The sequence below is a fragment of the Delphinus delphis genome, chromosome 13 (genome assembly GCF_949987515.2).
Source record: "Delphinus delphis chromosome 13, mDelDel1.2, whole genome shotgun sequence".
NCBI lineage: Eukaryota > Metazoa > Chordata > Mammalia > Artiodactyla > Delphinidae > Delphinus > Delphinus delphis.
Window position 1 is genome coordinate 22,437,437 of NC_082695.1, and position 25,909 is coordinate 22,463,345.

The 25,909-nt window shown below is 53.1% G+C and overlaps 1 protein-coding gene across 3 annotated transcripts in view; it reads left to right on the forward strand.

Annotated features, from left to right (window-relative positions):
* The window catches only part of NF2 (NF2, moesin-ezrin-radixin like (MERLIN) tumor suppressor), a 78,962-nt gene extending 54,223 nt beyond the window's left edge, over positions 1 to 24,739 (forward strand). The window contains exons 10-17 of one of the 3 annotated variants that reach the window (XM_060028311.1): positions 1,531 to 1,644; positions 4,218 to 4,340; positions 5,003 to 5,220; positions 6,422 to 6,527; positions 7,001 to 7,128; positions 9,856 to 10,021; positions 11,417 to 11,461; positions 21,928 to 24,739. In XM_060028311.1, coding sequence (XP_059884294.1) covers positions 1,531 to 1,644; positions 4,218 to 4,340; positions 5,003 to 5,220; positions 6,422 to 6,527; positions 7,001 to 7,128; positions 9,856 to 10,021; positions 11,417 to 11,452 — 891 coding nt within the window. In that variant the 3' untranslated portion in view covers positions 11,453 to 11,461; positions 21,928 to 24,739. Of the gene's footprint in view, positions 1 to 1,530; positions 1,645 to 4,217; positions 4,341 to 5,002; positions 5,221 to 6,421; positions 6,528 to 7,000; positions 7,129 to 9,855; positions 10,029 to 11,416; positions 11,530 to 21,927 lie in introns of those variants that run through there. The other 2 variants (XM_060028310.1, XM_060028312.1) reach the window with 2 other exon arrangements.
* Positions 24,740 to 25,909: the final 1,170 nt, after the last annotated feature.

The window sequence follows — 25,909 nt, forward strand, 5'->3', positions numbered from 1 at the left end:
CAGCCTTGAAAGATTTCTCTTTAGCGTAACCTAAAGAGTCAAACATACATTTTGTGATGAGGAATTTCTAAAAGTTATTTTTATTGAAGTACTTTATACATATGAAAGAATATGTATAATGTATACATGGGGTATAAAGAACAACAGAAATAAACAGCTACCTACCCACCACCAAGCTTTAAGAAACAGCACACTCCCAACACTGTGGAACCGTCCTTGCATTAGCACCCTGCTGTCCCCCCTCTCCCCAAAGGTGACCACCATTCTCAGCTGTGTGCTTAATATCCCCCTGCTTTTCATCAGAACTTTAGTTCGTATACGGCAAGTTATGTATGTTTTTGAAATTTATGTATGTGCTATCAACTGTGTTCTTCTGTCACATGCCTTTTTTACACATTATTTTTTGAGATTTATCTACGTTGATGCTCAAAGATATGGTCCTTTCATTTCACTGCTGTATAGTATTCCATTATATATTCTGTTAAAATATATATATATATATTTTTTTTCTCCGTTCTCCTGTTAATGGACAATTAAGTGCTTTCTGCATCTTGTATCTGCCCACTGGTGCGCATGGGCAATTGCTTCCGTGGAGTCTAGAGAGTGTCTTCACATAGCCCTGCATGTGGTATATGTCCAAATTCAAGGTTATGTCACGTTGTTTTCCAAAGAAGGTGAATTAATGTACAGATCCAACAACCCTGGGTGAGACTTCCTTTTGCCTTATATCCTATATCCTCAGCAATTGTGTTATTAGCCTTTAAAAATTTTTGCCAATCTTGTGCATTTAAAATGGTATCTTCAGTGTCATATTGATTTGCATCTTTACTAATGAGGTTGAATATCTTTTTGTATATTTATTGGCCAGTCTCATTGTCTCTTTTGTCAAACTTGTTTCTTGTCTTTTGGCTGTTTTTCTTTTGGGTTGTTTGTTTTCTTTATTGGTTATCTCTTCTTCCACTTTGTGTCTTATTTTTCCTCTTGCTTTTTATGTCTTAACAAATTTTAATGTAGATAAACGTATACATCTTTTCCTTAACTATTTGCGCTTTTTGTGTCTTGCTTGACATCTTTCCTTATCCTGTGACCATCAAGATATTCTTCTATGTTCTCTTCTAAGAATTTCCATGGCTTGATCTTTGCACTTAAGGCATTAATTCCTCTGGAGTCGAGTTCTGCATGTGGTGGAGGTGGGGGAATCCAACTTACTTTTTACGCACGAATGACTTGTTGTCCCAGCCCTGCCTGTTGAACAAGCTTAGCCGTCATCTTCCCTGGTCTGCGGAGCCATGCCCTGACTCCGCAGAGTGAGGGGCATCAGAAGACAAGCTAAATGGCACCCCTTCCTCTCTTCACTGTGATTGTCTCCAGAGCTGAGGCCTGGAGGCCACAGGGAGGACGTTGGTGTTTCCCTCCATACCTTCTCTCAGGTTCCCCACAAGAGCCCTTGGACCAAGATGCTGTAGCTGCTGTGCTGTCTCAGTGGAGTCAACGTGTGGGTATAACATTTCTCCTGCTTTCATTGCACAGATTCTCCAGCTGTGTATCGGGAACCACGACCTGTTTATGAGGAGGAGGAAGGCTGATTCTTTGGAAGTTCAGCAGATGAAAGCTCAGGCCAGGGAGGAGAAGGCCAGAAAGCAGGTGAGCAGGTGAACTGCCGTTGTCTCCTGGTGGTGGTCTCGGCCGGGAGGTAAGGAGTGGTCATGGGCTCACAGGAGTCCTTTGAGCACGGATCTGCCTACTCTTATTTTATTCCTGTTGGGTCTTTTTGGCTGATGAATAAATGATGGTGGGATGTCAGCTCTGGAAATGAGGAATAAACTCTAACAGCATATCTCAAAGACACATCCCTAGTTATTTCTGCAGTGAATTGAGTGAAGTGTGATTAATGCACGTTGTGGGCAGAGATAGCCAAGCCCACATGTATCCACCCACCTATCCACCCATCCATCGATCCATCCATCCATCCATCCATCGTCCATGCAGCTAAGCTTTCATTCTTTCTGCCTGCCTGTCTCCTGTGCCCAGACTTCTCCTTTTCTAATTAGATGGTGATGGAATGTAGGGAAGCATCTCTGCGCCCACTGCTGGAATTAGACTCCAGCCGCGCTTCCCCATTGCAGGTCAGCCCAGGCGGCACATCGCCCACAGCGAGAGGTGCCAGGAGCACGTTATCAGCAGTCTGGACGATCTGCATCATTGTTTTCTACTCTTAGACCTTTTTGACTCACCGCAATCCGCACAGCTAATCTGAGCCCCGCTGCTGAGAAATATCAATCATGGCTTTGGATGAACTACTAGACAGAGTAGCAGCAGCTGCAATCGGCTGCCCTTAGGACTTGCAGGCTTGGAGGGGTAATAATTAGTCTGTGTGCAGCTCTCTAATTTGGGTCCTCCGACGAAGCTGGCTCCCGGCCCTGAGGTTTAGAATGAAATGCCCAGTGTGATCCATTGTGCTCTCGGCTCCGTCTCTGTGCTCTCGGCTCCGTCTCTTTGCTCTCTGAGATGGCAGGCCACAGATGTACTCTTCGGGATGCTTTGGGGTGGGGTGGGGGGCAGTGGAATGGATTTTGCTGGACAAAGAAATGCTCCTGGGCCAGCACAGGGTCATAGTGGCAACTTCAAGAAGAGCCCTCTCTGACCTCTTTGTCAGCAGAGGAAAGCTTAGAAGTGAGAGATCTGATCACGGCAAGGAGTGTGTAAGCCTCCAGGCTGGCAGAGAGTAGCTTGAACACACCCCTGGACCTGCACTGCCTGTAGGATGGCAGATGCACGTTCCTGGCATCTGGCAACCACAGGTCAGGGGCTCCATGGCCCAGCAGTACAGACATTGACCTTGGAGCCAGATGTGAAACTTAGTATGTGACCCTAGTGATTGACTTACCTTCCAGATCTCGGTTTTCTTATCTGTCAAGTGGAGCTAAGTATCTCTCTTCTGTGTCTCAGATCAGAGGACACACTGTACCTGAAGGTCTTTGTGAGCTGAAACCGCTTTGCAAACAGGAGGTCCCTTATGATTGGGGTGGAGGTCTCAGGGAGGGTGCAATGCTGAGAGCAGAAGGGGGTTGTAGACTTTTTTCAAGTGGAGGATAATGGGGATCTAGTCATCCACCTAATGGGAATTGTAATATGATGGAAATTAGAGAACAAATCGGCCAAGCTTTTCATTGACCTGCAAGAGGAAAACTGGAGAAAAATTTACTGTATTTTATTGCTTGTCTTTGCATTATTCCTTTGAGGCCCAATGCGTTTTTTTGACTTACTATTTAGAAAAAGCAGCAATCTTAAAAATCTTGTGTTTGGGAGAAGATTGAAGCAAGAAGTAAGTAATTAAATGTGCTTTAATTATTTAAGGAAGAAAATAGTGCAGTGGTCACTTCTGGCTCCTGCTTTCTGAACTCAGCTAGAGCCCTAGGATCACAGAGAATAGCACTTGTCCTCTGCTTGTTCCCCTTATTAAGCTCGGCATGTGGCCCAATTAATACAGTGATCCGGAAGGCAAGGGAGGCAGCAGCAGCTTAGTGCTGGTGCCGTAAGGATCAGGGCCGCGTCCTCACTCCTCCCCCCACCCCGTGCTCCCTCCTGTCACAGGCCTGGCTCAGGAGTTGCTTTCGCTTGAGGCTGTGGGGGTCTGTGCCTGGCTGCCGCCGCCTCCTGCTGTGAAATACGATGTGTGAGCTATTGATGCATCACACAGATGATTCCATCTTCTCCGAGGGTCAGAGGCAAGAGTGGAGCTACTGTTGATGAGATTAGAGGTGTGGGATGGGTCCGTGTGGATAAGAAGTGGCATGGTGGCTCACGGTGGTGGAGAGGGACACGTGGTCTATCTCTGGAGCTGCCCCTTGGGGAGAAGGAGCCTGCATTGTGTCCTGTCAGCTGCAGGGCAGAGCCACTGTGGTCTCAGGCACGTTGGCCAGGTAGCTGTTTCCGTACCCAGCGTGTACGGATGCACCCGTACATCCAGGTGGAGACTGGCTCCGTGTTCTGCTGTTTGTTCATTTACAACTAGATGATTTTTCAAGGAGCACGGCTTTCCACTCTAGAGCTGGTTTAGAAGGATGGAGGGTGGTGGACAAGGAGAACGACACTGGTACCTAAAGTCCAGGGAAGAAAAGGGTCCCCAGAGGGGAGACCCTGGGCACTGGCTGTCCTCAGATCTGTGGCACAGCAGGTCATGGGCCCTGTGACCAGCGGCCGCTCATTCCCCCTAGATGGAGAGGCAGCGCCTCGCTCGAGAGAAGCAGATGAGGGAGGAGGCTGAACGCACGAGGGACGAACTGGAGAGGAGGCTGCTGCAGATGAAGGAAGAGGCGACGATGGCCAACGAAGCCCTGGTGACTTCCAAGGGGCTGGGTCCTGGGAGGCTACTCGGACTCCCTCTGGTTCTGGAGTTAGGCCCCCAAGGACCACAGATGAGGCACATTTGCTTTGACATTTTGGCTTAAAATTATTGTCTTCCTCTCCGCCTGTGTTTCCAGGAGCAGATTTAGATTGAGTTCAACCTCCAAGTGCAGGCAGACTCCACTCACTGTGGGTCACCTTTCCCGCAGGGTGTCTCAGCCTTGGCCTGCCCCACCTCGGGGCCAGGTCATCCCCTGATGGGGGCCATCCTGTGTGTTGAGGGCTGGTTGGCCGTGTCCCTGGCCTCTGCCCACTAGATTCCCCTATTTGTGACAATCAAAAATGTCTCTAGACATTGTGATGCGTCCCCAGAGGGCACAGTCTCCCGTGCTTTTGAAGCACTTATTTAAAGAGAAAGGACAGAGTTAAGTTGGGTTTCTCCCTCATAAAGTGTAGCCTCAGCTCAAGTGGTCCCCATGGAGGGACCCTGAAGGGCCTTCTGAGAAGTTGAAGGGTGTGGCTTGGGGACACTCAGTGGCAGGGCCCCAAGGAGTCCAAGACCTTGGTCCTTGCTGACCTGAGTGTCTGAGGCCTGATCGGGGCGGGATGACAGGCACAGGACTCCTGTTCCCGCTGAGCACGCTCTTTTCTCCAGATGCGGTCCGAGGAGACAGCCGACCTGTTGGCCGAAAAGGCCCAAATCACTGAGGAGGAGGCAAAGCTCCTGGCACAGAAGGCGGCAGAGGCCGAACAGGAGATGCAGCGCATCAAGGCCACGGCCATCCGGACGGAGGAAGAGAAGCGCCTTATGGAGCAGAAGGTGCTGGAGGCCGAAGTGCTGGCGCTGAAGATGGCTGAGGAGTCCGAGAGGAGGTCAGCATGGGGGCGGGGAGGCCCTGCGCTGGGGCAGAGCCTGCGGGCAGCTGCTGACCCGTCTCCCGGGCAGGGGCAGAGGCTCCTTCCCGCACAGGCCGGTGGGGCTGGAGCTGGACGGGCGCAGGAACCTAGTTCTCCTGTCTAGTGGACTCTGGTCGGGCTGTGCCTTTGCGATGAGCCCCCGTCTCTGTGATGCTCGTGTTTGCAGGAAAACCATCGAGCTTGTCCACAGGCTGCTGTTAGCTGAGGAGACATGAGGAGGCTCTTCTGACATTTACAGAATGTGCTTCTTCTTTTCCCTTTTGGTTTGAGGGGTGTGTGGGGAGACAGCAGCTATTCACCTTTAACGCTTCCCTGAAGATGGGAGGGGAGGGCAGGGTGCCCTGGCTCACAACCAGGTCGAAGGATGGGACTGTAGTCTGTGCTTTTCAAAGACAATTGGAGGCTCTGGGCTGTGCTGGTTCCGCAGCCGTCAGACAGCCCTGGCTCATTCCTCGCGGCACTCGGTCTGTGGGTTTAGAACACCTGAATTTGGCTTTTCACTGCCAGGGTGCAGTCGCTACAGTTTCCTCTCCATTCTTTGCGTGTCATTCTGGGAATACGGTTCCACGTTTCCTGCCCTGCCCCAGGCTCCTTTCTTTCCATGTGCGGTCACTTCCCCGTGAATGATGTGTGTTGGGCTGGGTCCCCTGGGTCCAGTGTCCTGACGAGGCACGAGGCCCTCAGCGAAGTACTTATCTTCCTGCCCGAGGAGGTTGTTTCACTTGGGGGTCGTGAAGAATCAGTTCTTTCACATCCTGCCCTTTGTGATCCAGTATGACACCTTTGCCCAGCCCACTCTCACCCAGAAAGAAGCAGAGGAAGCTTCTAGCCCCTCCCCCGATTTCCCTCCCCCTCCCCCAGTTGCAAAGGTTCATCCTTGACTCTTCTGGCCACCTGCTTCACTGCTCTCCCAGTTTTGATTTAAACTGGAAATCAGTTGAAATGAACAATACCTGGGAATGTTGTTCCTGCTTCGGAAGTTCTGATTTCATGTAAATCCTCCCCCACCCCCCAACCCCCGTGCTTGTTTGCCTGGTCTGGTGCCACCCTCAGGGTTAATCCAGCTCCCTCCTCTCCAGGGGTCAAGGGGGAAGAGGGGTCTCTTTCCTCCTCCTGTCATCTTCTGTGGAGCTGAGGGCCCCTTCTCTCCTTGCAGGGCCAAGGAGGCAGATCAGCTAAAGCAGGACCTGCAGGAAGCCCGCGAGGCAGAGCGAAGAGCCAAGCAGAAGCTCCTGGAAATCACCACCAAGCCCACATACCCGGTGAGCCTGGGGCTGCCAGCCGCGCTGCTTCTCACCTCGTAGTGGTCCCTTCCCTCCCAGCCCTCCAGTTCCCCTGGTGGGGCCTTCAGGGCGACTGTTAAGCAAACGCATGGTGGAGCGAATGGTGCAGAATGTTCTAGGGCCTTGAAAGAGAGATGGGACGTAGGGAGGTGACTTGGTTTAAGCAAAGTAACAGAGGTGGGAAGCAAAGTGGTCCAAGGGGTAATAAATGATACCATTGATGATCTTATAGGGCAGATGGTGGGAGAAGTAGATTGGGGCCGTATTTTAGATGACCCTCTGATCTGGGAGGAGAAAGTCCTCAAAACAAATCTAACTGCCTCACTCTCTGCTTCAGGGGTGGGCACGCTGGGTCCAGAGCCTTTGTGGCCTCTGGAGGGGTGGGTGGTTGACGCAGCAGTGCCCTCGGTTCTTGTGGAACCGAACCTCCTAATCAGATTTCTCCTTCGTAGCCTATGAACCCACTCCCAGCCCCACTGCCTCCTGACATACCAAGCTTCAACTTCATTGGTGACAGCCTGTCTTTCGACTTCAAGGATACTGACATGAAGCGGCTTTCCATGGAGATAGAGAAAGAAAAGTACGGAGCCCCCTCCCCTCCCCTGTGCCCCGCGTGGGCAGCCTGGCACTAACTCCTACAAAGGTTTGTTCTGTCCTCACCCACTGGGAGAGGAATTTCCTAATTGGAAATGAAGGGCGACAGACCAGCATTCATCTTCCAGGATAAAAATGACACTTGATTGGTGATCCGGAGTTTGTAGTGACTCCAGAGCTCACCTGAAGTCTAGGACTGGCTGTCAGAGGTCTCCAAGCCAGTCAGACCGCTGTTCACGTGGTGGTCCATGGTGGTCGTGTTCTAACCTGGTGATGCGACACGTTTCCTAGTTGTGTTCTCTGGCGGCTGAGCTCTGTGGCGGGTCCCATGTCTAGAACAAGGGCGAGAGAGAAGAAACTCCAGCTCAAGGCTGAGGAGGGCTAACGGCTGGGGCTACAGTCATCTTGAGCAGCCCTGCTGCGGGATCCGCACTTTGAGCCCAGCGTGCCCTGAGCTGTCTTCCTCCTTCACTTTATGGTCAGGGGACGTGGCTCTGAGATGGAAGGGAGCCCCACTGCAGAGGGCACCTAACCGAGGTCCCCTAATCAGGGCCGTCGGTAAATCGGCCATCTGTGCCATGGCTGGGCAGAGAAATGTCACAGTAGCTGCCAGGCACGAGGTGCCTGGGTGACAGGGTCCTTTATCTTTTATCTCATTTCGTTCCCACCAACTGACTTCAAAGGTAGGTTTAGTGTTCCCATTTATAAATGAGAACCCAGATTTAGAGCATTTAAGGAGCTCACCCAGCACCCCACAGCTGATGAGGGACAGATCCGGGGTTCAGCGCTTCGTCCGTCTGACTTTGCGGCCCATGTGCTTTCACCTTGTCTGGTGTCCTCAGGTAACCCTCTCCGTGTCCAGCATGGGCAGCCACAGGCCGGGCAGTAAGGCTCTCTGGGCTCATGTCCTGAGGATAGAGGGACCCAGCGTCTCTGTCTGTGGCACCCGCAGCCCCTCCACCCGTGGTGGAGTTCCCTCTGCCCTTCACTGTTTTCTAGGCGTGCTCAGCAGTACACGGTTGTGTGACTGTTTCCTAGGTGTGCTCAGCAGTACGTGGTTGTGTGACTGTTTCCTAGGCGTGCTCAGCAGTACGTGGTTGTGTGACTGTTTTCTAGGCGTGCTCAGCAGTATGTGGTTGTGTGACTGTTTCCTAGGCGTGCTCAGCAGTACACGGTTGTGTGACTGTTTCCTAGGCGTGCTCAGCAGTACGTGGTTGTGTGACTGTTTCCTAGGCGTGCTCAGCAGTACGTGGTTGTGTGACTGTTTTCTAGGCGTGCTCAGCAGTACGTGGTTGTGTGACTGTTTTCTAGGCGTGCTCAGCAGTATGTGGTTGTGTGACTGTTTCCTAGGCGTGCTCAGCAGTACGTGGTTGTGTGACTGTTTTCTAGGCGTGCTCAGCAGTACGTGGTTGTGTGACTGTTTCCTAGGCGTGCTCAGCAGTACACGGTTGTGTGACTGTTTCCTAGGCGTGCTCAGCAGTACGTGGTTGTGTGACTGTTTCCTAGGCATGCTCAGCAGTACGTGGTTGTGTGACTGTTTTCTAGGCGTGCTCAGCAGTACGTGGTTGTGTGACTGTTTCCTAGGCGTGCTCAGCAGTACATGGTTGTGTGACTGTTTTCTAGGCGTGCTCAGCAGTATGTGGTTGTGTGACTGTTTCCTAGGCGTGCTCAGCAGTACGTGGTTGTGTGACTGTTTTCTAGGCGTGCTCAGCAGTATGTGGTTGTGTGACTGTTTCCTAGGCGTGCTCAGCAGTACACGGTTGTGTGACTGTTTCCTAGGCGTGCTCAGCAGTACGTGGTTGTGTGACTGTTTTCTAGGCGTGCTCAGCAGTACACGGTTGTGTGACTGTTTTCTAGGCGTGCTCAGCAGTACACGGTTGTGTGACTGTTTTCTAGGCGTGCTCAGCAGTACGTGGTTGTGTGACTGTTTTCTAGGCGTGCTCAGCAGTACACGGTTGTGTGATGACTGTTTTCTAGGCGTGCTCAGCAGTACACGGTTGTGTGATCAGGGTGAGGCTGCTTACTGCTTTTTCACAGTTCATGTTTTCTTACTCATTACCTGTGCGCACCAGGCACCACCCGTGCGTGGGAATCACTGCAGAAGGTCCCTTGTGTCTGTGCTGCCCAGTTTGCCTGGCTGTGCCCGTGTAGCTGGACACCCTGAGGATGGCTTCCTTCATAGATAACCATGTGTGCTTGCAGGTGGTGGTGGGCATCTTTCTATTCCTGGTGTTTGCTGAGTGAGCTTCTGTCATCTTTAGGAGATTATGTCCCAAAACAAGTAGGGATGTGGCCATGGCCTATCAGAAGAGGTCACTAGAATGGAATTACTTCTCCGAGAAGGGCTGAGACAAGATTGTTTTGGATGCCAGGAGGCTTGTTTCTTGTGTTGTTTTCTGTGTAGAACTAAAAACTATCTGTTATCCATTACAACTGGTATGAGAGTTTACTGAGGCTTTCCTACACTTCCTTCTGTTTAATCCCGACCACAGCCCTGTGATCGTTATCCCTATCTTATGGATGAGGAAACAGATGCAGAGCAGTTTAGTGACTGGCCCAAGCTCCCATGGCCCGCGAGTGGCCAAGCAGAGATGTGAACCCCAGGCTCAGACCCTGGGTCCCAGGCCAAGCAGCGTGTGGGTCTGGAGCCTCTCGGCCACGGTGCGCCTCACTGTTTGCCAGACCCCATGATACTCTGTCCTCTCTCTGGCAGAGTGGAGTATATGGAGAAGAGCAAGCACCTGCAGGAGCAGCTCAACGAACTCAAGACAGAGATCGAGGCCTTGAAACTCAAAGAGAGGGAGACGGCCTTAGATATTCTGCACAACGAGAACTCTGATCAGGGCGGCACCAGCAGCAAACACAATACCATTAAAAAGGTACCGAGTCTCTTGTCTTTTGCTGATTAGGGCAGTTGTTAATGAAATGTGAGGTTGGCATCTGGTTTCCTCAGTAGCCGAGTCATTAGACTGTTGTCATTTTTTATATGTACCTAGTTGAGGAAATTTTTTGACTCACGCCAGAAAGGGAATTTAATCTGCCAGTGTCTGTGAATCCATTGACTCGATGGAAGGGGAGCTTGTGTTAAAAGCTCTGATGAAATGAATCACGGTTACAGGACAGGTTTTGATCCATCATTTAGCAGTAAAGCAATTCTGTCTTTTAAGCCGAGGGGAGTTCTGCCCAGGGAGCTGCCTTACTTAATGAGAAAGCAAAATGAAAGGGAGGCTGTTGAGAATGGCCTCTCCCTCTCGTCTTTTTGCGTTTTTAAGTGGCAAGGACTGTAAAATTCTGTTCTTGATTTAGAAACCAAATTCTGAATTTTTAACTTTTTTCAGACTTGAAAGGGAGTATCTAGAAGAACCTTAATGTTTTAAGAGATGAGACTTCATTTATGTTGCTAACAGTTTCATGTCTTTCTCCACGGATATTTTGAGCTTTCAGCATTTTGGAGGAAGTTAAATTCCATACTAACTATCAGCCCAAGAGTGTACATCTCTTACGCTGGGCAAAGCGGAAAGGTCCTCTCCTGCCAGGTGATGTCAGCTCCTGTCTCTTCCCCCAGGACCAGGCTAACACCCGTAAAATGGGGGTCAGTAAGACAAGGCTCTTCATTGAGTTTAGATGGTGATAGTTAGATGTGTTTCACTTTGTACGCTTTAGCGTAGTCTTTAAATTGATCTCCCAGTTTGAGAACTGTCTGTTTTCAAGAGATCTGTATCTACCTGCCATCGTTGAGGGGTACAGTCGGGAGCCCTGAATCCTCCCTCTTGACTCCGGTTAGTATTGGCACCGAGTAGAGAATTCCTTTTAATAGCGTGACCTGGAGGGAGAGACCTTTCCACAATCCACGTTCTTCTTTCCTCCAGCTTCTGTAACTTACCGGGTTTCCCTTCCAAACCAAATTCTGAAACAGTTAGCAAAGGGGAGCTGGAGCGAGGCCTCAGCCAGTGAGCAGAGAGAAAGAAGGATGACTGGGCCAGTGAGCCAGTTGGGCCTCACAGGAGCTGCCTCGGACCCCTCCCTGACCCACTCCTCCCCCGGGCGCCGGGCACAGGCTCATCTTTGCCACTGCTTCCATGAGCCGGGCCCTCAACCACAGGGCCCTGGGGTGCTGAAAGCTGGGGAGACCCGTTTCCAAGCCATAAAAACACACAAATGAAGTGACTTGTCACAATTCAGGCCTGTCTGAGCATTTTGCAAATGGCACGTGTGGCATTGTTGATATCACAGGGTATGTTTTTGTTTTTCTTCATTTTATTTTGCTGGTTTAGCCTCAAGCCCAAGGCAGAAGACCTATCTGCATTTGAGCCCTCAAAGTAGGTTATTCCCAGGTACTCTGTATGTGGTGATGGGACTGACCTCTGTGATACTAACCCCTGCATGAGCTTGCCTGTCTCTGTCCCCGGGCCGTGCCGAGCCCTCCCGAGGGCAGGTGGCGCCTGGGGACTGGCCGCAGCATGCTTCGAGTCTGAGAGCAGGCATCCGCCCTGTGGGGCCAGAACAGCCTCCAGGGTCCAGAAGGCTGCCTCGTTCTGAAGAGCATGTCCTGGGGCTGTAGGACCAGCCGTCCTTCATCTTGTGTCGTTGTCGGGCTGGGGAAGGTCATGGCTTCTTGTCCGGTCAGGTCTGTCTAAAGTCCTTTGTCTTGGTGGCGTACTCCTTAGATAAATAACCCTAGCATGGAAACGGGGTCAATTTGGGTGTTCTTAAGACTGGTGCCTTTAAAACGAGATCAAGACCTTTCATGTGGTGACAGCCTCTGAAGACCCGCAGTCATACCTGGCGGCTTCTGGTCGTGGGATGAAGGGGCTGCCCGTGTTCCCTCATTTTCCTCTAGAGCCTCCCTTTCTGTACACATCTATTCTCTTTTCGAGTACAACAAACCAATAACACAGGGGTCGATATGCAGTCAGGCTAAGCGGACTCTGTTCGCCGGCACACTAACGGCCACCTCTGCCTGGGCTTCTCCGCAGTCTGGGGCACGGTCGCAGTCGGCGTGAATTCATGTCGGGACAGAGAAATCTGGGCACCCAGCAGACGGGTAGTCAGTGCTCGTGGAGTGAATTAATTGAATAATTGCTGCTTTCCTTCTGCAACAGTTCATTATTCTCCCAACAGGCCTAGGCAGTGGAGAGAATTTATTACGCGCAATAATAACATCCTGCCTCTGCTCCTCGCCTGCTCCCCAGTAGTACCCCCGCCAGCAAGCCCACCCACACCTGACAGTCACATGGGATGTGTCCTTTGGTGTCCTCACCGTGCTTTCTGCTCCTAGAATAAAATAAGCCCATTGGAAGCTCTGTGCGAAACAGTGCGATCTGGCATAGGATAGGTCCTATTTGTGGTTGCTATTAAAGTCCCAGATGGATCTCATTAGAAGATGGATTCGATCTGTCAGTGGTTCCAGGAACCCATGGCGTGAACCACAATTTGCGTGTGACACTTTTGTTTAGCAGGCTCCTGTTTCTTCAGCTTTCATACCGCACGCCGGCGCTGAACACGCCAGCACCAAGCGGCGCATGCTCCACGCCGGGCAGGTGTGAAGAGCACGGAGTGGGCGGGCCGGGTGGCCCCTCTGCTCAAGGGATCACCCCGTGGCACCCAGAGGACCCCGGGGCGGCTCCACAGTGGCTTCCTGGACCCCGTGGCAAGCACAGGGGCATGCAGGAAGTCCCTTTTTGTCTTAGTCTGTGCTGTCAGATATTCTCTGCATGTGACCGTCCTGTTCTACCTTGATATGATTTCATCTCTCTTCTTTCTGTAATGATTCAGAACGCTTAACTTCTTCAGGGACCCAGTGCTGACCGTCAGTTCTCACTGAGCTGTGATTATAGACAAATGATGTTTGATTTGTAGTCAAATGTGTACCGCTCCTAGGACATGCACAGAAGCCTTTTTTTTTTCTTTTTATGTAGTGTCTTGATGTGAACTTGTTTTCAAAGTATTCTGCCAAGCTCCAGTTAATCAAGAATTCTGATTAATCAAGGATTAATAAAATGGAGTTGGCTCTTAAGACAGCTGGACTTAGTATCACCAGATTAAATAGTGGCAGCTTTTGCTACACGTGAAGTTGGATGCACTTTCCACTTTCTCGACTTTGGTGGTCCCTGTGGCCAGTGACCAAGCCTGACAGCCAGTCACCTGCTGTGCTGGGGCGGCTCTGGCCTTGTGCCTGCTGTGGTCTGGGCTGAAGTGAGCCTAGCTGATGAGAAATACCACGGCGGGCTTTGAAGTGTGGGCGCCTAGAATGTCAAGGGCACAGCTCCATCTAGAAAGTCCGGGATGAGAAATGCAGACCGGTGGTGAACTGGAGAGTGTCCATTGTCCTGAAACTTGTCATTAATCTTGGTTCAAACCAGCCTGCATTGATTTTTGTTTTGTTTTTCATGTCTTTTGATCATACATTTCTTCAAGGAAAGACTGGTTCTGCTACCTCCCGTGATCCGGGTGTACTCCTCCCCGTTGCTGTCTGTCCTCTCCTGCCTCACCTCGAGGCTGGTGTCTGACCCTGACTCATCAGGACCCTCCAGGGCTGGTGACTCTTAAGCTAATTACAAGGGTTTACCCACGGGTTACATGGGAATGCTGAGAGGCAGTCCAGTTTTCTTCACCAGGGTTGCCGCTGCTCTGCCACTTACTATCTCTAAAATTCTTACCTTCTGTTAAGGGTCAGTGTCCTCACCTGTAAAAAGGGAATAAACAGTTCGTTCCCCCCCAGGATTGTTATGAGAATTTAGTGAGTTCACTGTAAGGACTCAGCGAGTGCTTAAAATTATATAAAGAAACAAATCTGCTTGCGAGCCTGGGCCGAGGGACGTACCACAGTTACGTGCACAACTTGTGACATGCGTATACAGTAAGTGTTTTAGTTTCCGTGTGTTTAGAGGTAAAAACTTTTAAAACTCCAGAATGAACTCCGCTGACTGTACTATCTGATTTGGATTTGCAAGGCTGTATTTTTCTCCTCCTGCTAATCTTTTTTTTTTTTTTTTTTTTTTTTGGTGGTACGCGGGCCTCTCACTGTTGTGGCCTCCCCCATTGCGGAGCACAGGCTCCGGACGCGCAGGCTCGGCAGCCATGGCTCACGGGCTCAGCCGCTCCGCGGCATGTGGGATCTTCCCGGTCCGGGGCACGAACCCATGTCCCCTGCATCGGCAGGCGGACTCTAAACCACTGCGCCACCAGGGAAGCCCTCCTCCTGCTAATCTTAACTCCACATTTCAATTTTCTCCCAATCGATAATCAGTACAACTGGTTTGGCATTTGCATCTGAGTCCCAAGCGGTGCTAGTGATCAGAAGCTGCCTTTGGGAACGTAGATTTGTGGCATTCTCGGGGGGAGTGACCATGACATGTATTCCTGGACTCTGGGTCTTGTGAGCGAGGGTGTGGGGTCTGGCAGTGAGGCTGGGGGAGGGGGACACGGTGTCTTGGGCTTGAACCTCTTGCCTTCAGAGCCACTGCACTGATGAAGTGAGTGGTGGCCAGGTGTGACTTAGCTGGGCAGCACATTCTGGAGGTGACAACACGTTCGCACCCTTCATCCCCTCTCAAGGGACAGCTTCACTCCCCAATTCTGGGCTGGTATGAGCGCTAGGAAACTTGTCTTTGTTTTTTGTGCCCGTGGTCTCTGAAGAAGCACAGGATTTCAAAGGCAGTCGACAAATGAGAAATCCTGTGGGTCATAGAGCTTAGAAAGCTTATTTTTTTCGTAAATGGTGTGAACCATCGAGGTCTAGCTGTGGCTTCCGCTGGTGGAGGAGCAGGAATGAGGAGCCTCGACATTTATCTGAAGCTCCAGCCGCCTCTCTCAGATCGGGAAGACATAAAAGTTCAATGTCATCTTCAATTTGCATGGACTCCCTTTGGAGATGCAGTGCTGGCCGAGTCAAGTGGAGCACTTAAAACACCAGGGAAGTGACAAATCACAGGGCGAGGGTGAAGAAGCGTGAAAGGCGTCTCCCACAGTTAAAGCAACCAGTCAGGCCTCCCTCGTGACCTCCATCAGCATCGCCTGCCTGGACGGGGGCAGCTCCACAGGCTGCGCTGCCCGTGTGGTGAACACATTCAGCACCCCCAGACCCCGCTCAGGGACCCACAGGGCTCTGCCTGCTTCGGAAACCCTGTGATGTCTGGTGGAGTGTCCCCTGCCTTGGCTCCCTGGCTCCAGAACTTTCCCTTTGTGAGAACAGGGCAGATGTGGTGGGGGGAGGGTGGAGAAGAAAGGGGAGCAGGAGTGGAGTGGGGAGCAGGGGTCAGCAGAGGCACCAGGTGTGGATGAAGAACACAGGAGCGAGGGCACTGGCTCCGTGGGAAGCTCGGGGGAGGCGTCGCAGGCATGGGCTGGTCTCGGGGCACCCTCCTCCTGGACGTGAAGCCTGGGCTCATCCCTGAAGGTCACTCCCTCCTCACGCAGACTGAATGTCCACGCGCCTCTTAACTGTCGAGCGCTTCCAGTTTTCTTGCTTGTTCCTGGTAGCTCCCTAGGTAGAAGATTCTACCAGCCTCTTTGCCAAAAGACCACGATCCAGTCCCTCCCTTTGGTCGGTGGGCTTTACCTGGTCAAGCAGTTGCCCTTTGGGAGGCGTTGAGGAGTGTGCAAAACCTGCCTCGCCCTTCTAGGGTATTTTACCACCATTTGGAAGTGTCTGAGGACATTAGTGGGCCTTATTGGATGCAGTAAGACATCTCATTTGGTCCCTCAGCACTGAAGATACGTTTCAGTGCAGCATTCCTCCAGCACCTGATTTGTCACTGCAACAGCGGGAGGGAAGAGTCGGGATGCAAACTCATTCTGCAGGCTCGAGGTTCTATTCTTATGATCCTTGCTGTGATTTCCCTTCTGATATTGGCAATTTGAAATGACATCGGTCTATCTGCCCCATTTCCCGAAGGTGCTCGTTCAGAGTGCTCTGTGCCCATCAGTTAGCCTCCCCCTGCCCAGCGAGGTGAATCAGGCCGATTCGTCCATTTTCCAGGTGGAGGAATGAAGTGAGGACCTGCCAGCATCACACGGGCAGCTTGAGACATGGGCAGATACCGGTTTCCAGGCATCATCCTGCCACTTTGGGTCCCTAAAGGATTAGTAAACCAAAGGCACCCTCTGGGTTTTCCCAGGCATATTTCTCTCTAGAGCAGATACAGTAGTTGATACCAAACTGGATTTGTTAATTGTGGTGGACTCGGCCCTTCATCCTACCTCTGCTTAGGGATAAGTGTGTGGACAGCTCTCTCCCCGTGCACATCACCAGATGGTATTTGGGTACAAGCTGTCAACTAGCAAGACAGCTGAATAGCTTAATCTGACCCGTTTATAGCAGCCATCCCCCTTCACCGGCCCTGCCCCCTCAGCTTTGATTTGGAAGGGGAATATTTATCACACCCCAAACCAGAGATTATGTTGGAATTTGCTGCTGCTGGATTTGGCTGTCACCTTCCTGCTCCTGGTGGAGAATCTGCCCGTCCTTTTGTATCTGCGCCCTCCCCCGCTCCTTCGTTCTCAATATGTAGTGGTTGAGAGGAAGTGTAACATGATTTTAGGGCTTGCATTTCAATTCCACTGCATTTTTATGGGACAAGCAGAGTCTCAGCGCCTAGAGTTATTAGGTTAGTATCTAAAATGGGTTCAGCGTTGTGGGTCTTTTTGTTTAAAATGAATTAGACGCTCCCCCACCCCTTCTTCTCTTTTCCCCCTGGGGATGAGTGGATTGAGGTGAGGCCCCCAGAGACTAGTTGGAGGAATCCTGGAGCTCTGGTTAGTTTTCTTCTCCCAGTTTAATTGTAGAGCTTCTTCTCTCTCATCACTGATAGCCGAAGTGGCTCTGTGTCCCACCCACCCCCTTTTGCTTTAGGAACAAGATTATCACAGTGCGGCCTTGTGAATCAATTTCTCTGTGCTGATGAAAGTGTAATTCATTCTTAATCAAACAGCCTTGCTGCTGCAGGCTCTGTGCCGGAATACATTTAGTTATTCTGTCTTCACTTTGGGAAGCAATCCCTCTCAAAAGGACTTTTGGAGGAGAGCTGGAAGGAGGGAGCTGGCAGCCAGCCTGGGGCTGTGGTTTTCCAGCAGGGGGCACTCCTGGGAGTGAGGCCGGAGGAGCTTCGTAGCTGGAAGCCTTCACTGCAGAGCAGGCCAGGAAGGATCGGCAAGCCTGGTGCTGGTCTTGGTGCTTCCAGGCTTGCTGTCTCTACACCCTGGGGCCCTCTCTCAGGGGCAAGCCAGGTCCTTGTATCTAGACGGGCTGCCTGAAACCCTCGCCCAGTGAGTGGGAGCCCGTGAGTCTGCATATTGTTTGCATGCCCGGGTTCAGGAGAGGCTGCCGGGTACCAAGTCCTTCCCTAGGGTTGGAGGAACCAGCCTCCTGTCTTTTTAAGGAGACAGAAGTGTCTCCCGAATCTGATTCATTAGCTGGTGGAGGTGTCTGTTCGGTGATAGTGCACACAGCTCGGGTGGTGTGAAGAGGTCTCGCCCTGCCAGAAGGCTCCCCGTCCTGCCCTTGCACAGCCTGGTGGCCGTCACAAACAACGGGCAGTGTGATGGGGAGGTGGCTGTGGGGGAACTCTGCCAGGCTGTGTCTATCAAGGCTGGGCAGGAAGAAGGGGCCAGGCCACAGGTGGGCCAGAGCGCCCCCAAGACAAAAACCACACCATACAGATATGCAGCCGAGAAAGAAGAGGAAGTTTGTCTCCTCAGAATGGAGCTGGATTAGTGACAGACTTGAACAGCCGGTTCAGTCAAGAGAGAACTTAATTCCTCCTGTATTATTCACACGGCGGATTTTAATCAGATGTGAGGAGACAGCTGCAAGAGAGAAGCGGGTCAGTCCCGTGCCTGGTGAGGAAACTTCATGTTCTTTTGTCATCTTCAGGGAACTGGTGAGAGGAACGTGGGGTGCAGAGCTCCCAGAGGGGCTGGATGCGGCCGCCAGGACTCCCTGGCCGCCTCTGTCTGGACCCAGGGGGAGTTTTGGACGGTGCGGGGCAGACGTGGCCACCAGTCATGCTCGGGCAGAACTCTACCCGCGTGTCCTCAGAAGGATTCAGAGAAGGTGGACCAGACTTGACAGGTCCCAGAATGAGGCAGCCACTGTCCAAGAGGCCCTGCTTGTCTGTCTGCGTAATGAGGCCTTTCTGCTTCACCACCTGCTGGAATTCGGAGTCCGCCCAGCATGGCAGCGTGGTCGTAGAGCCACGTTCTGTGCACCTGGGGAGTCCCCCATGGCACCGCCCCAGTCCTGGAGGTGCTGCCCCCCAAGCAGTGGGTCTGGGGTGATGACAGGTGTTGCTGGATCACCAAAGGGGCTGCAGGGTGGTGGGTGGCCCTCGCGGCTGACTCCGGCTCTCACCGTTTGGCACCGCAGGATGCGAGGCCCAGGGTGGCGGATCATCTCTGTGGTCCCTTTGCCACGCTGTGCGGAGAGCCAGGCCCGTCCCTGAGCAGGAAGGTGTACCGAATGCTGACGTGGCTTGTACACCTTGGGGTAGGAGAGGGTAGCGGGAATCCAGGATGCTTGTGAGCCGATTTCCAGGAGTCTACGAAGACGACCTGCAGAGGCCGTTCCCTTTTTGAAGGGCTAGCTTTGTGCTGTTTCCTCTAAGCCTTCCCCTCCTCCTTTACGGATACCTCCTGCCTGAGGCTACACGGTAAATGTGACAGTGAGCTTTCTAGAAAGAGCAGGTGGTAAGGGATCCCACAGGTGAGGGGAGGGCTGGGGTGTGGGGCGGAGCCGGGCCGGGAGCGCAGCTGGCAGTGCCTGAGGGGGAACCTCCCTGCCCCTGGGCTTGAGTCCCCATGTGGAAGAAAGAAGCCCAGGCTTCTCCCCACGGACCGTCCTCACTGCCCAGCTCCCCGGCCTGTGCTCCAGCATGAGCAGGTCCTGATGCCTGAGATGAGGGACGCTGTGGAGGTAGGGCAGGCAGAGGAAGGGTTCCAGCCGCGCCAGTCAGCTCGTGCGGGATTATCCTCTGATGACGGGCTTCCTGTTGGAATTGGAACCACCACAAACTGTACAGAAAGGGTGAAAGGCGGGGGCGGGGCAGCCAGGTCTGCCTGTGGGCCGAGGTGGGACGCTCCAGTGCCCTTGGTGTCAGCAGCCACGTCCGCCACCTCCGTCTGGTGGCTCTGCCCATCCCTCCAACAGCCTGGAGACCATGGTACTGTCTTCTTGCCGAGGCTGCGCGTCCAGGGTGCTCTCCTGCTTCTGCACGGCCAGCGTTCGATCTCGCACCGCACCTCTCCTTGGGCTGGGGTGCGACTGCTGCTCTTGTGAGATAGGAGGTCAGTGCGGGCTGGGATCCAGGGCAGTGTGTTGCCCACTCGAAGAGGCCTTTGCCTCCCAATAAGCACACGCTCAAGTGACTGGAGTCTGGCGCTGCCAGAGCTGCCAAAACCCTCCACTGGCACCTCGAGGGGATAGCCAGCACGCAGCTCCGGTAGGAGGATCCAGGAATTCTTGGAACCATCATTGTACAAACGGGCAGGAGGCTCTCGGAAGCCCCCACAGCCCGGGCTCCGTGCCTGGGGAAGAGGCCAGGCCTCTTGGGGGCATCTGCTCTCCCTGCCTCAGAGGCTGTGAGCCCTGCCTTCGCCCTCACCCCTCCAAATCTGCCCTCTGCCCTGCTCCCCCTGGAAGGAGAGGAGTCGGAGCTGGGGGAGGGGCGATGTGACACTGCTGTTAGTAACACCAGCTGTAGCGTTTCACCACGCGCCAGGCACGGCACCGAGGGCTCTGTAGAGTTTCTGTCCCTCCGCACGTCACCCTGCGAGGCAGGGGCTGCCACCACCCCTGCTTCTCGGTGGGAACTGGGGCCAGACGGAGTCAGTGACCTGCCCAGGACCACCCAGCCGCCCAGATGGGCTTTGGGTTGGTCAGTCTGGCCGTGCCTGTGAGTGACTCAGTGTATGGAAGGAAGGGCTGCGGCAGAGGCCCCGTCCCCTGCAGGTCCCCTGTACCGTGAGGAGCCGGCCTGAGGTCTCCCCGGGAGTGTGGGAGGAACCCGAGTGGAGACACGGGGTTTCACACCTTTTGATTCACTTTCCCCCAAGAGCCTTTTTGTCCCGGTGGCTCTCTGGCTGTCTTTCTTTCTTCCCCAGTTACCATCCTTGTTCCCATTATCACAGAGCACGTAACTCCCGGCCCGTCTCCTCTGCTTGTGTTTAGGGAGAAACCCATCCTTCTAGAGGGAGTTCCTTTTCAGCAAAGAAATGAAAGGTTTCTCCACTCCCGTTGGAGCTGGGCTTTCCAAAGGGTTTCTGAAATTGGTTCCACTGAAAAAAAGAGCTCAGATGTCTCCTTGCATTTAGCTTGTTAGTCAGGAACTTCAAGGCCAAAAGATTTGGCAGGATTTAAAGAGCTGGCTCTCAAGCTGTCTCATTTTGAGTGTACTGATGCTGCGTGTCTTTGATGGTGAAGTGGTTGGTTTGGAGTCTTCTTCCCCCACCCTGTGGAGAGCCAAGCTCTCTTTGGATTCAGGGACTGCCAGAGGTCGAGGGAATGGGCCAGACCATCTAGCCTGGCCCCATGGTTTAACTCCAGAGAAAAGCGGCTCAGAGAGGTCAAGGGTGTCCACTGAGGCTACACAGCGAGGTGGTGACGGAGAATTAGCGCCTGGGCCTTCTCAGCCCCAGGTGGAATTCTCAACTTTCCCCTGCATCTCACCATTTCGTTATCGTTATCACCTACATCTCATTCACTCAACAAACTGAGCTTCTGCTATGTGCAAAGCACTAAGCTAAGTGGTTTGAGGGTATGAAGATGAACAGTACGCACTCTGTGTCCCCCCTCCCTGAAGACACTCCTTAGCAAAATCCCAGAGCTGGGTATGGGGCACACAGTCTCACCCAAGTAACTGATTTCAGGAGTAGAGCAGGAAGCAGGGCACTGGGGGTGCGCCCATGCCAGATGCTTCTGTTTGGGGAGATCCTGGGAAGGGACCTCCCGAGTTGGGGGATTGGGGTTTGGCAGCCCGGGAGGTCGCAAACCCTAGTTAGTGCTTTATCTGCCAATCAGAGAGCTCCACCGCCGATCCTCCCTCTCCCTTCCACGTCTTCTCAAGCTTGTGCCGCTCAGGACAGCATTCCTGGGAAGGCCTCACAGTTTCTGCCCAGAGGACCGCCCCATGTGCTGCGCCCTCCCTGCCTAAACCAGCCCTACCTGGAAAGCCAGTTGCCTCCCAGTTTGTGGATGGAAACCCCCTCTCAGCTGCCAGGTCACGGGCAAGTCTGCTTTGGGGCCACCTGGGGAGCCAGGAGTGGAAAGGATGAGCTCTTCCTCACCTGACACAGGCCTGCCCTGCCCGAGGCCATGTCTCCTTGCCCGAGCAGTGTGCCCAGGGCATGAGGACTGAGACACTTGCATTGCTGAGCTGGCCCTCGAGCCCTGGAGCGGACGAGCACCCAGGCTGGGACCAGCACGGACAGCACAACAAGAGGCATCGTTAGAGACTCCTTTGTAGATGGGGATGTGAGAATCTATTAAAATGCCGAGGGTTCCCCTGCCCTCTGTGAAAAGGCGACATTGATGACATTTTCCTGCTGACATGCTTCTGCCCACCAGCCATCCCTCCTGGCACGTCCTCATTTGTCACCTCCTAATTTGAGTTCCTGGGCAAATCTGGAAACTTACTTGGGATTGACCACGAGCTTCTTGAACATCTACTTGAACCGTCTTCCCTTTCACTCCCAGCCACCTTTGAGTTTAGTCCGGGAGGCAGGAGGGCATCCTGTCGTGAAAGAGCTGAAAGCCAGCCCCCCTTTCACTTTCTTCTCTGCTTCCTTGCAGCTCACCCTGCAGAGCGCCAAGTCCCGAGTGGCCTTCTTTGAAGAGCTCTAGCAGGTGACCCAGCCACCCGAGGATTGGCCACTTCTGCTTGCAGCACCGATGGGATGGGCCTGACACCGAGGGAGCCATCCGTGGGCGGGCTGGATGGGGGCTTCCTTGGAGCTCTGGAGCTTTTCCTGGCTGAGCGGAGAGCCCAGCCCCCTTCACGTGCAATTGCCTTGAACTATGACCCTGCAGAAGTATCTCTCTTGGGGTTCTAGTTCTCCTGACCTGAGTCTTTAAATTTTTTTGAGTATTTGCCTTTCCTTATCTAATGTGGGATTCCGTGCTTCCTTCGTCCAAAGCACCCTGGGGTGTGTGTCTTACTGTCCACTGCTGACCTCCCAGCCCTGTCTGGGAAGTGGCTGTAGGAAGTGAAGTACACAGGCCCCCTGGAGACCGGAAGGCTGGTGGCATTCCCCCCCACCCCCAGGGTTCCAGAAAATTCATCTTCACTGGTGAGGAACTGGCATGGGAAGAAGTGTGGCCGCCCAAGCCCAGGCCCACAGCAACCTGCCTGCTACACGTCATTGGAGAGCGAGCCAGACGATGGGTCCTCTGCCTAGGCACCCCTGAGGTAGCCCTCTGGCTGCCAGCTGGTGGGGAATGGGAAAGGCAGCTGTGCCAGGGGGAAGACCCGGCAGAAGCTGTGATGAAGGGCTGGCTGCCAGCAGAGGGCCTGGGAGGCCAGCAGAGCCGTGTAGGAACCTGCACCCTACAAAACACTCGCTGCCTTTCTTCTGCCACCTCAGACCAGGGTCCAGGAGGCAGGCGGGGCCCTCTGCAACCGTAGCCTCTCTCGCACGTGGCAGGCGGGGTGGGGGGGCTCCCCGTCACTCTAGTCAGCACCTGGCAGCCCAGCCATGACCGGGGTCTCTGTAGGGCTCTGAGGCCCCGACACCCAGTTCCACTGGCCCCAGTCTGCCTCGTTGATCTGAATGGTCTTTCCTCCCGGCCACACGCCAGCAAGGCTCTCCCCGCCGTGGCTGTACCTGGGCCTGCTTGGCTGTTGCCCTCGTCTCCTTGAGAGCCCTTCGCCTTATGTTCTCCCCTGGGCCATGTGAGGGAGGGGATGCAGGTGACCCCTCACAGTCAGTGCTCTGCACCTGCCGACACACGACCCCCGGCCATGCCGGGTGGCAGCAGGTCACAAAGCCACCCCATGGCCCATACTCACTCCTTGGTTTGGGGCCGCTTTCCTGCCCTTTCTTCCTCCATGGCTGGTGGTGCTGCTGTGACCCGCCAGGCCATTCACATCCTTCCGATGAGGCTGCTGTGCAGAGCCGGGGATAAGTGCTAACCAGTGAAAAGAAGTGTATTAAATGAAGGCGTGGGAGGGCCTGGAGATTTCCTGAGGGCAGAGGTGGCTTCTGGCAATCCTGTGTGGTTTTGAGAAACTGAGAAGCTCGCAGAGATCCTGCCAAATTCCGTGGTCAAGCTGACCTAGTGGTGTCCTGGGCTTGCCGCCACCTTCTTGGGTCACCTTGCACGGTGTAAGCCAGCCCTATGTGTCCCCCCAGCCCCTCAGGACATGCAGGGTGGGACTCCGAATCTGGACACTAAGCATGAATGGCTGTAGCTGGAAGGTTCCCTTGTGTCTCTCTGTCCCTCCGAGGCCTCTTCCCCTGAGACACGGTCCCGGCGGGGCTCCTCCGGCCGCGTTTGTAATGTAAGGTCTGACAGTTGTGAGGCTGTTTCCTCAGGCTCACCACCCATCCCTAACCTGCACAGTTAGTCTGTAACAGTGGCTGTGGGCACAGAGCATGGTGGTCATTCATAAAAATGTTGTCAGGCTTTGTTTTTTTATTATTTAACTGCTGTGTGTATGTCTGAAGTCTGGGAAATGCCGAGCCATGCAGCCACAGGGGAGCCGGCTGGGATCTGAGCTGTGGAGGGAGCAGACTCTGGAGGGCCGGCAGAGCCTGGCTCCAGCAGGGACAAGGCAGCTCTCCTTGGGGACGGACGAGAGCTGGCAGGTACCTCCCAGAGATGAACAGGCGGAGAGGATGGCGGCCCTCAGAAATATCTTGAGCCCCAGTGGAAGAAGGAATGAAAGCAGAGCTTGGTTTTCAGGGCGTGTGCCAATGGCCGAGGTGACTGTGTGATTTGTAAGTGAATGAGCTTAGGTCTTATTAAGTAAGGAAGCCCCCGACCTCCATTGAGAGCAGGGCCCTGCCCGGATTGTTTCCTTTGAAGTGCTCCTGATGGTCCTTGGGCAGAAGCACCCGTGCTGGTAACACTCAGCGAGGCTGCGCTGGCAGCCCCTGGCGGGTCCACGCAGGGCACCTCGTTGATCTGATTTAGGCTCCACCTCAGCCCCAGCGGCTCTGTCCTGTGCTGTCCTCACAGTTATTTGCGCACCCACCGGGCCCTGCTGGACAGCACCCCGCGGCACTACTTAACGCTTCCTGAGTGATCGCGTTCTGTAGTCTTGGGGACAGGTTTCTCTCTCCCTTTCTTTTCTCTTTCAAATCAAAACCGCAAGTCCTGAGGGTAACAACCTGCGACTGGCTAAGCTTCGCCTGCTGGCAGGACTGGGGCCTGCAGGCCCCTGGAGGGGGCGGCCTTGGCAGGGAGATGGCCTCTCCCAGCCTCCCCGGGGCCAGGCTGGCCCCTCTGGGCTTCCAGGGAAGCTCCATCCACCCGTTTTCAAAGACTTCAAACCATCCTTCTTCCTATGGGGCCTCCTGTCAGGGCCACACCAGGGAAGGCTATTTTCTATTCTGGGGGGTTGTTGTAATTTAAATGATTGTTTTAATAAAAATTCTAAGTTGTAAAAAGTTCGTCTTGGGCTCCCTCAGTTTGCTCGTTGCTCTGGCCATTGAAGTGGTGACTGGGGCTGGGGGGTGGCGGCTCCCTGATGTCTGGGACCTCAGCTCCAGCCCCACGTCTTTGGTGGTGAAAGGGTCCCCTTTTCCAGGCTGATGACAGCACCGCGACTGTGCCTTCACCAGGACACCCCTCGTGCTTCCCGTGAGGCAGGCCCTGTACTGGGTCCCAGTCTCTCCATGTCCTTCCCACACCCCTCGCCTGTCCTCAATTCTAGACCTGAAAACTGGGGCACCAGACTGGGCAATCGCTCCAGGCACTCCTGCTCTGGAAGATGGGGCGTGGGCAGCATGCAGAGCCACTGGGGGCCCAGGCACAGCCTGCAGGACAGATGAGGCCCTGCTGTGGTCACAGCGCCACATGCCATTCACACTTGGAGTTGGGAACGACCGCTGCAGAGCTTTGGGGTTTTTTTGCTGGTTTTATTGTTTTAGTCAACAAAAGTCCTTTATTAAGACCAAAACTACTATAGGATAATTCTATCCCAAATCACGCAACCTAAAATAGAGACTCAGGTGGCACAATATGTTCTCAGGACTTCTGAGGGTCCACAGGGCTGCCTATCAAAGTACACAAAACTTTCCAAGAGTTTGAGTTAAATATAACCAGCTTTTTATATACTTTGGAAAGATATGAAGTTGTAAAACTAGAGAATTTTGAAGTTTTTAAACATTTTGTTAGTTTTAAATGTATAGAATTAGTAACTAATTCAACTTTTTGTTAGATGAATAATATGAGACTGCTGCGTTTATTTTTTAGCTGAAGTATAGTTGATCTACAGTGTGTTAGTTTCAGGTGTGCAGGAACTGCTGCATTTCTTAAATGTAGGTTATGTTATTTTCAGTGATTGGAAATAGTTTTATTTCCTACGTAGTCCAAGCTGGAGAAAATACTTTATAAATACTGGTCATTTGAAGCTGTCCAGACAATATTTTTACCTGACTTTTTTTTAAAAAGCCAACTCCTGACCCCCAAGAGATAGTAAGGCTCTCACAGATCCCAAGGGCTCCATTCAGTGGGGTTAGAATTAATAATACTGATATTTGGGTATTGGGAGACAGGTTGAATTCTCCTCTGCTTTTTTTGGTTTGTTTTTAGTTTGTTTTGACCGTGC